We start from the raw sequence: 18,583 nt of genomic DNA on the forward strand, positions 1-18,583 counted from the left end.
GAGCTCTTTTTTTTTTACATTATTGTGATCTTTTTTAAATATTGCCAACGCTCCCACAATATCGTGATAATTATCGTATCGTGACCTTCATATCGTGATAATATCGTATCGTGATGTTTGGATATCGTTACATCCCTAGTTTATAATGCATCGTGTGGTCGCCATGTTCCCCATGAATGCAACTCTAGTGAAAGCCTTTGACACATCCTTAAACGGGAAGATGTAGGTGTAAGGACAGCAATACACAATGTCAGGGAAAGCCTACTAGGATACCTGAACTTTGTTTAGGGGTCTACAACCTGCGGCTCTGGAGCCACATCTGGATCTCTAGTCCTTCTACTGGGGCTCCCTGTGGGTCTGTTAAAAAAATAAAAATAAATAAAAAAAAATGGTACAAATTAATTTATTTTACATTTATTTATGGGGGTTTTTTTTGTTTTTTTTTTAGATAAAATGTTCTTCAAAGTAATTAATTATTTAGATAAAAACGAATAATTATATATTCCAAAAAAATTCAGTCCAAATTTTTAAGTTGTGAGGAAAAGATGGACAGGTTTTTCAAAAAAAAAAAAAAAAAAAAAAAAAACAACGCCCAAAAAGTGATCATAAAATGTCAAAAAAAGGAAGAGGAAAAGCAGAAATTTACCATAAAATGTCCATGAAATTGCCAAAAAATTCAGAGAATCAAAGTGTAACCTAAAATGTAAAAAAAACAAACAAACCTTAACATATTTTTGGAATTGCAAAAATAAATAAATAAATAAATAAATAAAGCTGAAAATGTATTTTAAAAAAATCCAGGAAGGAAAACATTCAAAAAGTGACTATAAAATGTCCAAAAACCAAACAAGATATCCCGAAATTGACCATAAAACGTATACAAAATTGCCACAGAAAAGTGAAAAAACGTATTAAAAAACAAAACAAAACAGAAAATAAAACATTTAAAAAGTAACTAACAAAAGAAAAGAAAATTACAATAAAATGTCCACAAAATTGTCAAGAATATCATAAATTTGCTGACAAAAAAAGCAGTTAATGCCAAAACAAATTTGCCATAAAATGTCCAAAAAAGGAAGAAAAGAGGCAAAAAATGACAATATGTCCATGAAGTTGCCAAAAATGTCAGAAACTTAACAGAAAGGCAGTTAAGTCTAAAGATGTATGAAAAAAAAAAGTATGAAGGAAAAAAAATCCAAAAACTAACCCCCCCCCAAAAAAATCACAATCTTAAAATATTTTGTGGCTCCAGACACATTTTTGGTTATTTATTTGGCCTAAAAATGGCCTCAAACTATTATTGTAGTCCATGTAAATAGACCAATTATCTGTAGTTGTGATAAACCAAAATAAATAAAAATTGATGTTCAATGGCTCTTGTGAGAATGGCTCAAAAAGCAGCTCACGACACATGAATGACTTCCAAGCCAGCAGCTTGTGTCGAACTTGAGGGAATTAAGGGCGACATAAGCCTGCGGTGAGCGGAGGCGTGTTGATGACATGATGAGAGTCAGTGCCTCTGCTGGCTGAGCGGCGTCAACCCGCAGCTCTTCGCTGCTCCGACGCAAAAGGTGAGACTTTTGTCTCTTTAGTCCTCGCAGATCCACTTCATGAGCTTGAATTTTCGTCTCGGTGGGACTTCATGTGGAAGGAGCAGCGCTTGCATCCATGTTGGAGTGACATCGGGCGATAAGAAGAGAAGCAACGTTCCACAATCATGAGCGGCTATAATTTCACCATGTGGAACTCCACGGACGAAGCCCACGCCTATCCGCAGTCCACGTCCTTAGAGGAGCCGCTGTACAAGCAGTACAAGCCCGTGAACAAGGAGATGATCCCCCTGCCCAAGGCGGTGCTCTACCTGCTCATGGCGGCCCTGGTGGTGGTTGGAGTGGCATATACCATTATTGGACATCTCATTAAGGATCTGGCCATTGATATCGCAGGTATGTTGGCAAGAATGTTTAAACATTTTGTAGCTGTCATACGTGTGAGTTTAAATGCTTCAAACTGATAAGTGTTCACGTCACCTTTCCTAAATCATATAACTGACAATCCATTATTTTTTTTACATGTTAGTCTGACTTGTTTTAAAACATTTTCATAGATGAAGTCCTAGACTGGACTGTGATCGGACAGTATTTTTCATTTTATGCAAAAACATTGTGATCGACTGTAATGCAACAATTTGCGTGATCGAGCAATGACATCATTGATCAGATCCACAAAATAAGGCATTACAGTAAAAACAAGCATGTGCACATTTTTTTTTCCATTAACGTCAGAAGGCGATATGAACATATAAACATTACAGTAAGCATTTAAGAAAAATGTTTTTTTAAATTGATTTTTTCCCATGAATTTCAATGTGCAACAATTCTATTAGATTTTCACTAAGACGGGTCGACTGTAAAATTGCTAAATTAGTTAAATTTCTCCTTCTGATCAAATCAGTGATTGAGTATAATTTTTTTTCCAAACTCGCTGATCACCTCCAAAAATCCCAATCCCGTAAGCCTTTTTTTTTCTCTTAAATATATAATAGATAAAGAAGTTATTTAATTAAGTAGTAGTAGGGCTGGGCAATAAATCAAATGAATTCAGTTAATCGTCATTTTAAAAATCAAATGAAAATTTGTTAATCGTGAAATCAAGTTTTGTCTTCTTGATTATTAAAAGTTGCTCTTATGTTCTGGTACATCCAAATGTTATTGTGAGTTGTAATTTTGCATGTGATATAATGCGGGATGGTTGGTTTACAAGACGTTTTGAAAACCTTGAAATAAATGTTTTTCGGGTTTATTAGATTAAAATTGTGATTGTTCTGAATGACTTTTTATTTTTTTTATTTTTTTTTAACTTGCTCATCAGCGATGAGTCCCAAAAATCCTGATCATGTAAAACATGTATACTACGAGTATCTGCCCCACACAGCAGGGCAATCTGATTGGATGCTTGATAAGTGCTTTGAATTAACTTAAATTTGTATTTTTTTGCCAATGAAAAGAAGAAAAAGAAAAACTGTAAATAATGTCAAACCACTGAGGGGAGGTTTTGGATTGACTACGTTAGCTATTATCCTCTTTCAGCACAAAATAAAGGAAAAGTCTTTGATGAGAATGACATTCATCTACAGAATGTATGACAATGTGTATTGAAATTGACCCCAAAACTCAGAACTTATTTTGAGGTCCAAGACCAAACTGTGCCAAGTTGTCTGCTAGAGTAAACGAAAAGTCATTTTTACTTTGGTATGGACATTTTTCAGCATTTTTAACTTTTAATAAAGGAGCTGAATTGAAAATAAAACTATCATCCCGTTTCTGACACGAATCCCTCCTGTTCAGATTGCATGTTGGGTCCGCCCGGGAACGAAGACAAGGAGCAGGACACCAACCCGGAGGGCCTGGCCAGCCACCCGCCGCCACACCCGTTCGCCCACAACGCCTTCCACGTGTGGGACCAGGATGACGTGGTCATCCCTCTGCCGCTGGACGACAGCCCCGAGACCAGCCCGCTGTTGCTGGCCACCATTCCCTACATCCCCGCTTTCTTCCCACACCTCCACAGCCCCACAAGTCAGAACTCTCCCGCTCTCACCGAACCAGGAGATCAGAATCCGTATTGAGGACGATGATCCAGCGCAGGGAGAGCCCCCCGAACGGACGTTATATGATGGAAAAGATGTATGGGGATGACTTCTATTTGCATGCAAAGTGTCAAAGCCACGTGCAGACACGCCAGGAGCTCAAACAGAACTTTTAAATCTGTGAATAATGCAACACTCAAGACTGCAGTTTGGCTCAGTCTGCACGCCAGCCAGGCTGCCCATTCAAACTTTTTAAAGGTGATCAGTTGGCCATTGTACACACTTCACTAAAATGCTATTTGAAGTCACTGGGGGATTAACCGTAAGGCGAAGACTTAAGGAGTTCCAGGGAGTCCTCTTGTACACAACAAGACTTAATCCTGGTACCACATTATTTTGTGCAGGGAAAATACGTGAGGATTCCCCAGCTGGTGCGCAAGACTCCAAGCACAAACGTATACTAACAGTACACCGAAAGAAACTGTTATTAAAAACAAAGATTCGCTCAACCATGGAGGACCAAAAATGCCAAAGTATAAAATAAATAAATACAAGTGAAAATAAAAATGGATATAAAAAATATCATTCAAAAACTAAATACAAAAAATATATACTGTATAGAAATAGAAATAAAACTAATATACTGTATATGGTTATTTTTCTTTCCGTTTATATTTTTAATTTAGTTTTTGAATTATATTTTTATGTTTATATTTTTATACAAGTCCTACCAGAAGAGTATTGTACTTGTGGAGTATGGAGGACAAAAAATGCCAAAATCTAAAATAAATAAATACAAGTGAAAATAAAAATGGATATAAAAAATATAATTCAAAAACTAAATACAAAAATAGATATATATATATAAATGGAAATAAAAACTAATATATATGGTTGTTATTTTTATTTCCGTTTATATTGTTAATTTCATTTTTGAATTATATTTTTATATCAGTCTTTATTTACTTATTTATTATTTGGCAGTTTTGGTCCTCCATACTCTACAAGTACAATACTCTTCTGGGAGGACTTATTGCAAAAATGTTGGAGCGTATTTGTGGGAATTTTTGCATGTTGAACCAGGCGTCGGGGGGTGAAATGGTTTAACATGGCATGTACCAACAATTAAAAAAAAAAAAAAAAAAAGTCTATGCTCATAAAGAATAAATGGCTGTTTCCATATAAAAATAGCAATATAGGCGACACCAACCAGTCAACACAGTATGACAAGCAACTTGAAAGTGACATTGTGGAAAATTGGCTTTCTAACTACTCGTATTCAAATATTTGGTTCTATGGAGGGCCTTCCCAAATGTGGAATTAAAGAACCATAACTGTAAATCTTTTGTGATCTTGTGATTTCTGAAAATGCGTCGACAGCAATGGCAGGACCTGCTAGTAGCAGTACAATTGGGGTTCTCAAACTGTGGGTCCAACCTTGGGACCACTTGAGTGAAAACATTTTTTTTTTTTTTTTTTAAATGACCCCCTTCATTAAACAAGAGCAACCCAAAATGTCATGAGAATGACTTATGTAAAAATTTCAACCTAATACACATGATTTGGTTAATAGAAAGGAACATAAATTCATCTGAATTTTATGCAATAAATTAATTTTGTTGCTTCCATTAACAACATGGCTGCCAAGTGAGGGACGCTAAGCCAAGATGAGTAGAATTATTTTTTAAATTGTTTCCATGTGACATGAAATGAGCCTGGTGGAAGGCTATAGAGTTAAAAACTTTAGTTTAGTACTTAACATGTACGCAAAGACAATGTGTTTCAATATTTGTAGAAGCCGTCAAGTCACCCAGAAGTCCGTATAAGAGAGAACGGTAGCAGTTTTACAGTTTGGAAAATGTTTATTTTGTTATTCAAAAGGAACCAGATTTAGCTGTTTCTTCTTGTGACACATAATAGTGTTGGTTCCTAGGTTAGTATTTGAAATTATAATGTATACAGAAGCCTCTCACCTGATTTCAAAATTCCATAGAATGGAATTGTACTTAAGTTATGGTTACAGTGACAGAGTAGGTCCAAAATAAAAAAAAAAAAGGTCTGTACCAAACTCAGGAGTCCAGTCGACAAATGGGGCTGTCATAGACCATCTGTAGATTGACCTTGTGTCCCACCAGCTCTCTGATGTTGTTGATGCCATATTTAATCATGGTGGGTCTGTGGGACACATGAGAAGGCTGAGTCAGCAACAGTTCACGAAAAAAGGGGGATTACTAAATATGAATTCCTACGAGACTTTCCTCAACCCCATGATAGTCACAAGATTTACAGCTGCTGAGTATAAATAATCCACTCACTAGATTCACTTTGGATGCATCGTTCTAAACCACTTGTCTGGTTACATTTAAGAAACGTAGCACAACGGATTCCTCTGCATTTTGTTTATTTGTTTACCTTTCCAGAGACAGCCCCCATGCAATAACAGACACATCTTCAGGGAGACCCATAGGCAGCAACATCTCCGGTCTGAAAACACCAGAGTTCCCCACTTCCACCCACTTTTTTAGGCCTGTAAGTACAGAGAATCATTATACAGTTATGACAATCCATCTACTGTAGTTTCTGTTCAAGCACAAATAAGTAACAATAATTATATCTTGGGTTTACTCTCATTGGTACTGAACATAATTCTGGACAATAACAGTGCTGCGCTACAGCTAAAAACACATATGTCAAGGATTGGTCCCCCTTAGCGTTCTCACGCATCTGCAAGGTAGCAGAACAGAGCTTTTTCTATTACAATTATTACACTCCACAATTACAAAGTCAGCATAATCCTTAAAAAAAAAAATATTATTAATACTAATTTTTTAGTTGTTTAAATTTATACATTTGCACCTTTTTAAAAATTTAAAATATCAAATTTAATACAGTTTGTTTCATCCAAAAGTAACTTGCATAATTAGTGTTTTAAATACCGGTAATTTGATTTATGTTAATATATATATATTTTTTTATGTTTAAACATTTTCTCGTTTTGTACCAAAAAACAAATGATCGTCCTACTGCACAATGCACATGCTATACGCCAACTTCAAGCTTATGCCAATAAATATTATTATATTATGAATTTTGTTTGGTCCAAAAGGAACTTGCATAATTATAGTGTTTCTATTTTTTTAATTGGTCATAATATTTTTAAATGTGTAAATGTAAACATTTTCTTGTTTTGTACCAAAAAATAAATGATCGTCCAACTGCACAATGCACAAGCTGCACTCCAACTTCACGTTTTTGCCAACATGAATGAATAAATAAATGAATGAATGAATGAATGAATGAATGAATGAATGAATGAATGAATGAATAAATAAATAAATAACAAATTTTGTTTGGTCCAAAGGGAACTTATATAAAGGAACTTATATAAATATAGTGTTTATATTTGTTGGCCTTAATATTTGTAAATGTTCAAAAAATGTCGTTTTGTACCAAAAAATAAATAATCATTTGAATTATCGTGATTTCAATTATTGTCAAAATAATCGTGATTATTATTTTTTTCTATAATGGAGCAGCCCTAGGTGTGAATAATTTGGGGTTTAATTGTCTTGGAGCAGCTGTGACAGTTTGTCAAGGAGGAGCAATGAATACCTTACCTTCATGATAGCTGAACACCTCCATACTGGGTTCTGTGTAGGGATTGTAGGCAGGCTTGAAACGTAGTTTAGTAATTCCTTTAAAAAAATAAAATAAAATAAAATAAATGTCTGCATCTTTGGTTCCATTTCTACAGATGCAAAGTATCCACATTGTGTCTCCCCCACCATATTGCACTCCAATGTTCGCAGCAGTTATATGGCCAAGGGATATTTACACCTATTGTTATCAGTGCACTTAATGTGTTAGAATAAGTAAACTTGCATTTTAATGTCGGGTCTTTATTTATTTTTTGTCCCTAATAGCCTCATGGTATGACTGGTGGGTTGACCTTTGATTTAACCTTCAATTATGCCTCCAACATCATTGAACTTCAAGTTGTGAAAGGATTCAGGGATTTAATCATTACATTCCAACCTAGTTTGGTGAAGAACTGATGCAGGACACCCATCAGGTCCCCCAGAGTGAGCCCGTAGTCGGCTACCACACCCTCGATTTGGTGGAACTCAGCCAGATGGGTGGCATCTAACGTCTCATTCCTGAAGACCCGGTCGATGGAGAAGTATTTGACGGGGGTGAACTTCTCCTGGTGAAGAAGAGACACGGTTAGTTAGTCCTCACGATGTGACGCACGAGCACGCCGAGGTGCTATTTAAACTCTCGCTACTCGTCGCGGCTTTCCAGGAACCGTGTGAACCCGAGGGCAGAGATTGCTCCAGTTTAGCTGCCAGGAGCTTTAGTGAGGGCAGACGTATTGCATGGGATGTGAGCAGGGTTAAGTCTGGGTGCAAGCTGTCTTTGAATTGGTTCCGTACAGAACTGCATGGGCACACTGTTAAACGTTTAGAAAAGTGCCGTGTTGCCCTTTTACAGTGCAAGCGCGAGCGTGTGCAACTGACCTGTTGTGCCAGTTTATACAGCATACGTGAGCTGACTGCTGTCGTGTGCGTGCGGAGGATATTCTTCTGGGCCTCCTCCATCTTCCAGTCGTATTTGTACCTGAGGGGCAATCGTGTTAATTTTGTCTGCCATTTTTAAATTTAGTCTCAGTTTTGGTACAATTTCAGTCATTCATGTTAGTTTTTAATCACAGTTCGTCAACCTCACCCCATTTTTATTCATCTATAAATGTAGCATTTTAGTCTTTATTTTAGTCCAAGAAAACAACAACCCCTTATTATAAATTATAATAATGGATCTAGTTTTCCCTTGCCCAGACGCGGGTCACCGGGGCCCCCCTCTGGAGCCAGGCCTGGAGGCGGGGCTTGAAGGCGAGCGTCTGGTGGCCGGGCCTTCGCCCTTGGGGCCCGGGCGGGCACAGCCCGAAAAGGCAACGTAGGTCCCTCTTCCTATGGGCTCACCACCTGTGGGAGGGGCCAAAGGGGTCGGGTGCATAGAGAGCTGGGTAGTGGCCAAAGGCTGGGACCTTGGCGATCCGATCTCCGACTACAGAAGCTAGCTTTTGGGACATGAAATGTCACCTCTCTGGCAGGGAAGGAGCCCGAGCTGGTGTGCGAGGCCGAGAAATTCCGACTAGATATAGCGACAAACCTTCCGCGTGATCGGTTGGCGGCAAAAAGAGACGCAAGCTAAAATGGAACTAGATTACACTAACCCTTTTTTTTTTTTTTTTTGTTTTTTGGGAGGCGTACAACTACATAAAAACATTTTTCATAATATCCCTATTGCAGATAAAAATTGGAAAAATTGTGGGTGGGAACGTCTGTTTTATGTTATAATGTAAATGTAATTAATGTCTTTCCAAAAAAATTGGGAGAACTACAACTAGTCGGTTCCTAGTCTTCATTCCATGCAATCGCCACATCCAATATGGCGGCCATGTCCACGTATGTCATTATGCATGTGATTTTATATTGTTGGGAAAGGCACCATGGTACTTTTGGGCGACAGAAAGCGAGTGACTACTGATGACTTGAACCAAAAATGATGAAAAATTTGACCTCCCAAATTCGCCCCATGCCATTAGCCATTGCCTTGGTTGTCTGCGTTGGCGAGGCCGAAGCCCACCGTGAGGACGGTGAGGGACAACGTGAGGAGACGCCCGAGGACGAATAGGACGGCCCACACCCTGAAGCCCAATTGTCTGTTCTCGTTACTGAAGTAGACGAGGCGGGAAACGTGGAAGAGGAGCTCCACAAAGTAATGCAGCACAAGCAGGACCAGGCCCAGACGGTTCAGATTGAGGATGTAAGCGCCGGCGATGTGGACCAGGTACAGGAAAATGTACACCAGCTGGCGTGGAATGACCTCCTTTTTTGTCTTCTGGAAGTAGAGTTCAGGGAGCGCGTGAAGACTCTCCTCCACACACGGGTTGGGCTCTGGTACCAGTCCTCTCGAGAGGGGTTGGACTCTGTTCCACTCTGGAGTTGCCCACGGTGAGAGGCGCAGAGCAGGTGTGGGCATACTTATTGCCGCCCGGCTCGGCGCCTGTACGTTGGGGTTTACCCCGGTAGACGAGAGGGTAGCCTCCCTCCGCCTTCGGGTGGGGGGACGGGTCCTGACTGTTGTTTGTGCATATGCACCAAACAGCAGTTCAGAGTACCCACCCTTTTTGGAGTCCTTAGAGGGTGTGCTGGAGAGCGCTCCCCCTGGGGACTCCCTCGTCCTTCTGGGGGACTTCAACGCTCACGTGGGCAATGACAGTGAGACCTGGAGGGGCGTGATTGGGAGGAATGCCGGTGAGGCCATTGAGAACGACTTCCGCATGGCTTTGAGGAAATAGAGATAGGGTGAGAAGCTCGGTCATCCAGGAGGGGCTCAGAGTTGAGCCGCTGCTCCTCCGCGTTGAGAGGAACCAGCCAAGGTGGCTAGGGCATCTGGTTCGGATGCCTCCTGGACGCCTCCCTACGGAAGGTGTTCCGGGCATGTCCCACCGGCAGGAAGCCCCGGGGACGACCCAGGACACGCTGGAGAGACTATGTCTCTCGGCTGCCCTGGGAACGCCTGGGGATCCCTCCGGATGAGCTGGTTGAAGTGGCTGGGGAGAGGAAAGTCTGGGCTTCCCTCCTAATGCTGCTGCCCCCGTGACCCGATCCCAGATAAGCGGTAGTAAATGGATGGATGGATGGATGGATTTTAGTCCAAGAAAACACAAATTTATTTGTCTAGTTTTCGTCCACAAATCTGTCAACGTTTTAGTGAAGTTTTAGTCAGGACAACCAATCTACCCCTGAATATTTTTTTTTCTCAGCAGCTTTGTTGAACCTTTTCGGATCTCAAACTATTTCACATAAAATTTTATCTGGTCTTTTTTGATGAAAAACAACTTGACACACAATTATAGTGGCTGCTATGGCTCCATTCATGACCTAGTAAGTTAGCCAGATTAGTTAGCAGTCGCATTAACATTATTGTTGGAATGTTATAGCTGTGGATTAATGTTAAAACTCATTCGCTCCCAGCCACTTTCACAGAAGCAATCCCATTCGCTCCCAGCTGTTTTACTGGATTTTGACTGATTTTGCAAGGCCCACAGAATATTGTGTTCTATTGCTATAAAAACATGGAACCTTTCAAAAGAAAGATTAAAGTCTCTTCTTTTATCTGAGGAAAAAAAAAGTACATTTCTGTTTCTATTTAAAATTGTGAGTAATTGAGCTTTTTTTCCAACATGGCCCTGGTTGATCTCCTTTGCTCTGCTGCCACCTGCTGGCCGTTTGTGTAATAACTACCATTTCTGCGACTGTTCTTTGCAGTTGAGAGGCTGTAACAAAGCCTTCTGTATGCTCTGGCATTTAGAAAAAAACAACAACAAAAAACATAAATACGTCTTTGGGACACTCAAAACATGAAAAAAAAACGTATTTAGAAGTTAATGGGAGCAAATGAGTTAAGTTATAACTATAATTTACTTCTTTTTTTTTAACCATTCACCGTGAATCCACCTCGTCTGTGTTTTGCGCTGTATGTATGTTACATGACAGTGTCACAGAAGTGACAGATTAGCAGAGACAAGATCATACAATTTTCATCTAGTTTTTGTTCATGAACTAAAACGTCCATAGATTTTAGTCAAGTTTTTAAGTGAAGGACATTGTCATTTCGTCTTCATTAGTCGACAAAAAGGCATACTGATTTAGTCCCAATTATTGTTTATTAATGAGGGTTTCATTCTAGTCTAGTCTAGCTTTAGTCTGGTGAAAAATGTGTGTTGACGAAATTATTTTTGTTTAGTTTTTGTTTACGAAATTAACACTAGGGGGCAGCACAGTGGAAGAGCAGTAAGCGCTGCGGAATCACTCCGGCAAAAGTGTAGCTTTGAGCTCAAATTCTTGAACAGCTTTCATTTCCAGGAAAAAGTAACTATCCATGTATCAATGTCTATATTATCAAACGTATTTGCTAACCTGCCTTGACATGCATGTGAACTATTGTGACATTTCATTCTTAATCTGCGCAGGGGTGGCCAAGTTCGGTCCTCGAGATCCCCTATCCAGCCTGTTTTACATGTCTCCCTCCTTCAGCGCAACTGAATCTAATGATCAGCTAATCAGTAAGCTTTGCAGAAACCTGATAACGATCCTGATCATGAATCAGGTGTGTTAGTGGAGAGAAACATGGAAAACAGGCTGGATAGGGGCTCACGAGGACCTTGAACACCGTCAGCTCTTTAATTTTTCAACATACACCATTTTGGGCTGTTCAAAACATTAGCCTTGTCTGCATTAGTCTTTAGAAAATTTATAAATTCAAGTTAAACTAAGAAAAATTGAGCCTTATTTAGACATGTGCACAATTGGCTGACAGTGAGTAGTTTTTTGCCATCTATATATGTGTGTATATATATATATATATATATATATATATATATATATATATATATATATATATATATATATATATATATATATATATATTTATTTATTTATTTATTTACTTATTTATTTTTTTAAATGTACATTGATGTGATAGAACAGATTTTTGGCATATTATAGAATTTAATAATGGGTTTTTAGAATGAAAAAAAAAAGGAAAAATCTGGACCTTCATTTAAGATAAATGGAGAAAATGGAGCCAAGCAATAAGCAAGAAACATCATTTTTGACATGTGCATAATTGGCTGGCAATAAGAAAAAATGATGCAACAAACAAAAATGCTGTTCAAGGCAAAAAAATTGCAATGTAGTCCAAAGTTCCTGGGCACAGTTGACCAATTCAATGCAACAAAAGATGTAAGGCTGTTCTCAGAAAAAAAGTGTTTTATTTTTTTTTCCATCTTAAAGAGATACTTAACTCAATGAGTCATTTTCAGCAGTAAAAAGTTAATATTTTGTCTATAATTAATGTGGTAACTTCATTATTTTTCATGTACAATTAGTACCTTTAAAAAGTAATTTTTCTACTTGCTGTTGACTGATGATGACATTACCTGTACTGAGGAGGTAGATAACACCCCATCATGGCTCAGTTTGCCGACCAACCCCAGAAAACAGGTGAGCCATGATTGGTCGTTACCTACTTCCTCGGCACAAAGTGAAGTCAACATCAGCCAACAGAAAGAGGAAAAAATAGTTATAAAGGTATTAATTGTACATGAAAAATAATGACGTTATCAAATTAATTATGGACAAATTATGAACTTTTCACTGCTGAATATTGGTCAATGAGTCAAGTATCCCTTCAATATGTCTTATTCTTAAAATTCTGTACAGAAACCAGAAGCGGTTCGGAAAATGGATGGATGGATGGATGGATACTTGACACATTTTAATTTGTTCCCAATAATTTTATGTGAATAAGATATTAAAAAAATAAATAAATAAATACTTTGCAAACACATTGCTGTTGTACTAAACGTGCTAGTTTTCAATCATTAACGCAACTTTGTGTAAATAAGGAATATTTTGAAATGCAAAACTTTATTTGGCTAATATCTACATAATACTGAACACTAAAACCTTTATCTCACCCTTGCGAACCAAAGCCGCCCTCCGAGTGGACCCTCTTCACTCTCTCCAAGTAGTCCTGTGGTAACTCAAGGGCAAGAGCAGGGTCTGAAAACGCAGTACAATGACTCCAGATGCAAACATAAACATGAAAGTGTACTGCAGGAGAAATATGTGACACACTCGGCCTCACCGGATAGGAAGAAGGTGTCGTGCTGGTCCCGGGCTGGGTGCTGCTGCGGCTGAAAAAGGGAGTCAAAGTTCCAGAAAGCGCTCTCTATGAAGTTGTTGGTTGGCATCTCTGTGAACCTAAAGACCAAAGTGTTCAGCGCGTCAGTGTTTAAATACGTTTCGCAGGTCGCTTCGTAACAAAAGAACTCACCCCATCTCCAAGAAAATCTGCCTGAACTGCGTTCGCACCTTCAACAGTGGATGCAGGTGGCCGCAATCTGGGGCCACACCCATCGCATCAAAGTTGTACGGTTTGAAATTTTTCTCTTTCCAGCTGCCACTGTGATGCAATATATATGTATTAGTTTTGAAATACGACAACTGTTATCATATGAAAAGACTACATTTATACATGTTCATTTCAGTCATCATGGCTTGTGCCGCCCTGCCTTTAGGACAAAGCCCCCATCTTTGGACCTGTCCCCTTTAACGGGCGTTCAGTGCTCTGCGTCCTCTGTCTGAAAGCCTTCACACAGCCACTGACGGACAGATGAGGGCAGACAAGACAAACGGCAAAGTTGTGCTCAAAAAGCATTTAAACACAACATCTGGACTTACGTGGCAATCATCTCAGGGGTGAGCTCCGTCTCCTGTTTGGTAACGGTGGAGCTGAAGGAGTTGCCTTTCGTGATCCAGTAGGACTTAACTGTCCTGAACACATTGATAAAAAGGAATAGACTGAATCTTAACTCATTACTTATGGTTATGACTCACCCTTGTAACTCTTCAAAGTAAATTACTCTGTGAAGAGAGTCCAGAATTTAGATCAGAAATAAGCCCACTTGATTTTTGCTCATAAGCTTAAAAGAATAAAAACAAAAAAACACATTTGAAGGTACAAAAGGATGTGTAATTTTAATAAGTGCAACGTGTTAACTTTCCCTGTCATTAACCGAGTGGGAAAAAAAAATGCCTTTATACTCCATTTACTATTATTTTACATTTAAAAATGTCATTTATAACAGGATTTCACTTCATAAGCATAAAGTTGAGTATAACTCAAAACACCCAACTTACACCTCAGCAAGAAGTTTTCGCTTTTTCAGCTCATTCTTTTCTTTCTCATCCACGTTTGAAGAGATGCCTTTGTGAACAAGAAGCAGCTTCTCTCTTACCTGGTCCTCAATGGTCTCCACCTGTGGAGCCAAACAGAACCACATAAATTAAAAAAAAAACAAAACAACAAAACAAAAAGACATATTCTCAGACAGAGGAGTGTCAAACATAAAAGATACTGCACACAATTCGATACCCTCTAAAAGACAATACATACCGTTCTGAATATCTTGGGCCCGCCTTCATTCCCTTTGTCCAATCGTATCCACTTGTTTGACATGGCCTTGCTGAAGCCAATCTTTCCAAAGGACAATTTCTACACACATACACAAAAACTATTCAGAATCAGAAATAGCACCGCACATGAGCTGACATTTCAACCAGTAGTAAGTATTTAAAGCAACTATATGTAAGATTGAAAATTTCAAATCTCTACTGCCACCTGTGGCCGAAAACAAACTGCACGCTCGTACACGCTGCGCGCACTCGTACGTGCACGACCTCAATACTGAAGACTGGGCTCTTCATATCCAATTAAACTATGTTTTCAGAGGTAAGAAGTTTTATAATGTTATACAAAGCTGGCCACTTCACGGAATGAGACTCTCGATCCCCACTAAACAATTGATGTCCACGGGACGTGCAGATCATATTGCTTTAGTCGGTCGAAGTCCAGTCCTGTGCTGTACTGCAAAACGATGTGCAAATTACGTCAATTAATTGGACCTCATTCCGATGTTAATATGCAGTTACATATTGTAGTCACCCCGCTCGACGGACGTCAACCTGATTCTAGTCATTATTAGTGTATGTCGCCCCCAGGCTAGCGTCATTGTGCATGAGCCGAAAGGTGGGCTGTCAGTTATGGAAATTGACGATTGTGAAAAACATATAGACCCATTCACTACTTAGTGTGATACGGCCGTGAATGTTATCGCCATTCAGTAGTACTGTTCACATTCCGTTAGCATAATGTAGCTACAATAGGCTGTTTTCATGGAGGAAAATAAGGCGACATTTAGCCTGATTGAAACGTCGCGGAATGGAACGTCTGTTCTTCATAAAGTCATTCTGTTCTATTACATTCAACTTTGCCGCCCCTTTCACGCTAAATGTTGCCGTCCACCTCACTTTCACCCCAATAGTTACGACCGAGAAGTGATCGATCTTGAGGTTACTGCTATTTGAAAACAACACATTTTCTTCTCTGGCGGCACGGTAGTCGAGTGGTTAGCACGTCCGCTTCCCAGTTCTGAGGTCTCCGGTTTGAGTCCAGGCTCGGACCCTCCTGGGTGGAGTTTGCATGTTCTCCCCGTGCCCGCGTGGGTCTTCTCCGGGTACTCCGGTCTCCTCCCACATTCCAAAGACATGCATGGCAGGTTAATTGGGCGCTCCGAATTGTCCCTAGGTGTGCGTGTGAGTGTGGATGGTTGTTCGTCTCTGTGTGCCCTGCGATTGGCTGGCAACCAGTCCAGGGTGTCCCCCGCCTACTGCCCAGAGCCAGCTGAGATAGGCGCCAGCAGCCCCCGCGACCCTTGTGAGGAATAAGCGGTCAAGAAAATGGATGGATGGACATTTTCTTCTCAATGTCAAGATACTCGCTTCTTACCTTTTGGAGTAGAAAGAAAGCCAGCTGTGAATCACTTTTCTAATCCAAGTCCGATCTCAACTCTCTCCACCGCTGAAATGTCAAATGTCGGTCACTATCAAGTTTAGATTTTTATTTTTTTTTCGTGGCACTTGACATTGTTTTCATTTTTTTTTTTTTTTAAGCAGCCTTCCGCGGAGTAACAGCGGGCGTCTGGGGCGAAAATCTGTACTAGTTCCGTCTTCGCGCGACAGGAAACAACTGACGATGACGCGCATGACGTCACATCCTGCAGACAGAGGGCGGGAAATTCGAAGGATTCGGACCGGACGCTTCCTAAATAATATTGGCCAGAGGCTTGTAGGAGTACCCATTGTGAACAGCTAAGATGTTGATCTACTAATTAGAATATGTTTCAGTCATAAATGGTCAAATAAAAAGGCTATTGTTAAGATATTTTTTTGGGAAATCCTACATAGAGTAGCTTTAAAGCGGTACGCCAGTCAAAAAAAATCTTTATCATACAATATGTATTTTGTGTTTGTAGAATAATAATTAAGACCAATCAATTAATTTGTTTTGAGCCATTTTAGGCAGCTGAAACATGATGCAGCTCAACTCCTCAACTCTTGCTGTCAACTGAAACGACCTTTTTTTTTTTTTTTTTTTAATCCTTCAGTTTCCCTGTAAATAAATATGTAATTATATGAGCAACCCTCTGTCAGTCTTACCATGAGGTCACTTTGGGTCAGACCCTCTAGCGGGATTGAGTTGAAGACCCGAGCTTCCTGGCTGCCTTGCTCAGCGATCTCCTTGCCCTCCTCCGACAGCTCCCAGTGTTTGGAGGAGCGTAGCTCAGCTGAGATTATCTGAAGGCCAGACAACAAAATATATATATATTTTTAAATTTCATTCGTAGATTTGGATTAAGTAGCAAGAGTCGGCACAGCCAATCATCCTCTTCGATCGCTCCCTTTCCTCTGCATCTTCCGCTCTAATTCCAGCTTTCTGAAAGTCATTTCTCACCATAGCTACCTCTTTGGTTGTTGCCTCCAACCTGGCAGCTCCATTTCCAGCATCCTTCTACCAATACCATTGCTTCTGCGCATTTAAACAATCTCAACCTGGCCTCTCTTGCTTTGTGGAAAACATTATGACAGTAGTATTACAAATATAATACAAATCCTTGTATGAATAAAAGTATCAAGCCGTTCATATACACGTCACTTGTCACTTGACTTATAACTTATAAGTATTGTTGATGGGGTTGTCAGACTACAGTATAATAATAATTATAAACTCTGTTTTTTATTTATCGATCTGAGTTAGTCCTTTCCAGGACGGGGTTTAGGTTGGGTTAGAAAGATGCATGCAAGTTCGATGGGAATTTTGACCACCAATTATGTCTCACAATTACGATTTTATTCCCATTTTTCCCCGTTATTCATTCTCATAATATACTGTATATTATTCTATATAATTTAATTATCGTAACTTGCAGCTACTAACACAGAGCCCCAAATATGGTACTACTCCATAGTTGAAAGTAGTAAACATTACTCTCTTTCTTGAAAAAAAGGTGAAAAAATAAAATTTTAAAAAAGAAATAGTTATAATAAAATTGTTTGATGTACACTTGTGTTTTGAAACACAGCAGAAAAACATACGCCACATTACACAGACTACTGTCTGGTAACATCATTGCATCAGTCACATTTCACATGTTGACCTGACAGCCTGACTTCCGCTGCAATTCAAACACGGAAAACTCACTTCGCCGAGAGACTGCAGACTCTTCACGGCCCCCACTACGACCTGATGGTCCACTCCGAGCCTGCAAGCCACATTGAGGCTTTCGACGCCGTCGTCCGCCTTCTCAATAAGCTGAAGAAGCGTCTCCAACACACGCGTATCCGCCATACCCGGTTTCTCCACTGAGCTCAAAGGACCGGAAACGACGTCACAACTTGAGTATGTCGATAGATTATTTTTTAACTCACCAGCATTGTCATCACCTTGTAGGAATGTTTTGTATGTTCTGTTGTTCAATTTATATAAAATAAAGTTTGAGAAAGTAAAATGCATCGTAGACGAGAAAAAAACTAAACTTTTTCATATTTATTAATTACCTTTTTAGGAAACGTAGAGGAAAGCGTTTTTGAAAGCATCTCTACGTGTCATCTAGAATCATTAGATATTGCAGAAATTATTTAGCGTGTAAATTTATGTAGTTAACCCAACATAGGCCTACAGTAAAACGGGGGGTGGGGGCGGATACATGTGAAAAAAATAACTTTTAGCTTTACCTTAAGAGTTTAGATTTTAGACTATAATGAACTGTATTACCGTCCTCAGAATACAGTCGCCTCCAAAAGTATTACAATAGCAAGATCACGCAATTCCTTTTTTTTTCTTTTCTTTGTTTTTGTTGTTTACTGATCGGGTTTCAGATGAAAAAATGGATATGAGACAGTTAAAAATTCCAGATTGTATTTTATGGTATTTAAATATTGATATGCTAAAGTTTAAACAAGGACAGAGCTTTTTTTTTTTTTTTTTTTTAAACCCATTCATTTTCGATAGCTGATTTTTGGC

The 18,583-nt window shown here is 39.3% G+C and overlaps 2 protein-coding genes and 1 pseudogene across 2 annotated transcripts; 1 reads left to right on the top strand and 2 right to left on the bottom strand.

Annotated features, from left to right (window-relative positions):
* Positions 1-1,491: 1,491 nt before the first annotated feature.
* On the top strand, positions 1,492-4,930 carry LOC144003547 (uncharacterized). The gene is made up of 2 exons (XM_077499937.1): positions 1,492-1,946; positions 3,348-4,930. The coding sequence occupies exons 1-2, from the start codon at positions 1,718-1,720 to the stop codon at positions 3,626-3,628; spliced, it is 510 nt and encodes a 169-aa protein (XP_077356063.1). The 5' UTR covers positions 1,492-1,717; the 3' UTR covers positions 3,629-4,930.
* Positions 4,931-5,431: 501 nt separating this feature from the next.
* Positions 5,432-17,942, bottom strand: farsa (phenylalanyl-tRNA synthetase subunit alpha). Its single transcript, XM_077499925.1, has 13 exons — positions 17,762-17,942; positions 16,720-16,857; positions 14,618-14,716; positions 14,362-14,480; positions 13,903-13,995; positions 13,496-13,624; positions 13,307-13,422; positions 13,137-13,221; positions 8,107-8,206; positions 7,625-7,793; positions 7,207-7,284; positions 6,002-6,116; positions 5,432-5,764 (listed from the first exon to the last, which is right to left on the bottom strand). Exons 1-13 carry the CDS (start codon positions 17,906-17,908, stop codon positions 5,659-5,661), a joined length of 1,494 nt encoding a protein of 497 aa, XP_077356051.1. The 5' UTR covers positions 17,909-17,942; the 3' UTR covers positions 5,432-5,658.
* LOC144003555 (translocating chain-associated membrane protein 1 pseudogene) lies at positions 8,213-11,638 on the bottom strand (annotated as a pseudogene).
* Positions 17,943-18,583: the final 641 nt, after the last annotated feature.

The sequence above is a fragment of the Festucalex cinctus genome, chromosome 1, assembly GCF_051991245.1.
Source record: "Festucalex cinctus isolate MCC-2025b chromosome 1, RoL_Fcin_1.0, whole genome shotgun sequence".
Classification (NCBI taxonomy): domain Eukaryota; kingdom Metazoa; phylum Chordata; class Actinopteri; order Syngnathiformes; family Syngnathidae; genus Festucalex; species Festucalex cinctus.

Excerpts from the sequence above, each read along its gene's own strand:
- LOC144003547 (XM_077499937.1), top strand. The coding sequence starts at position 1,718 with ATGAGCGGCTATAATTTCACCATGTGGAACTCCACGGACGAAGCCCAC. Across the intron at positions 1,947-3,347 it reads TCTGGCCATTGATATCGCAG|ATTGCATGTTGGGTCCGCCC; the intron begins GTATGTTGGCAA and ends CCTCCTGTTCAG.
- farsa (XM_077499925.1), bottom strand. The coding sequence starts at position 17,908 with ATGGCGGATACGCGTGTGTTGGAGACGCTTCTTCAGCTTATTGAGAAG. Across the intron at positions 14,481-14,617 it reads GGCCCAAGATATTCAGAACG|GTGGAGACCATTGAGGACCA; the intron begins GTATGTATTGTC and ends TTGGCTCCACAG. Across the intron at positions 13,423-13,495 it reads CAGATTTTCTTGGAGATGGG|GTTCACAGAGATGCCAACCA; the intron begins GTGAGTTCTTTT and ends TTTGGTCTTTAG.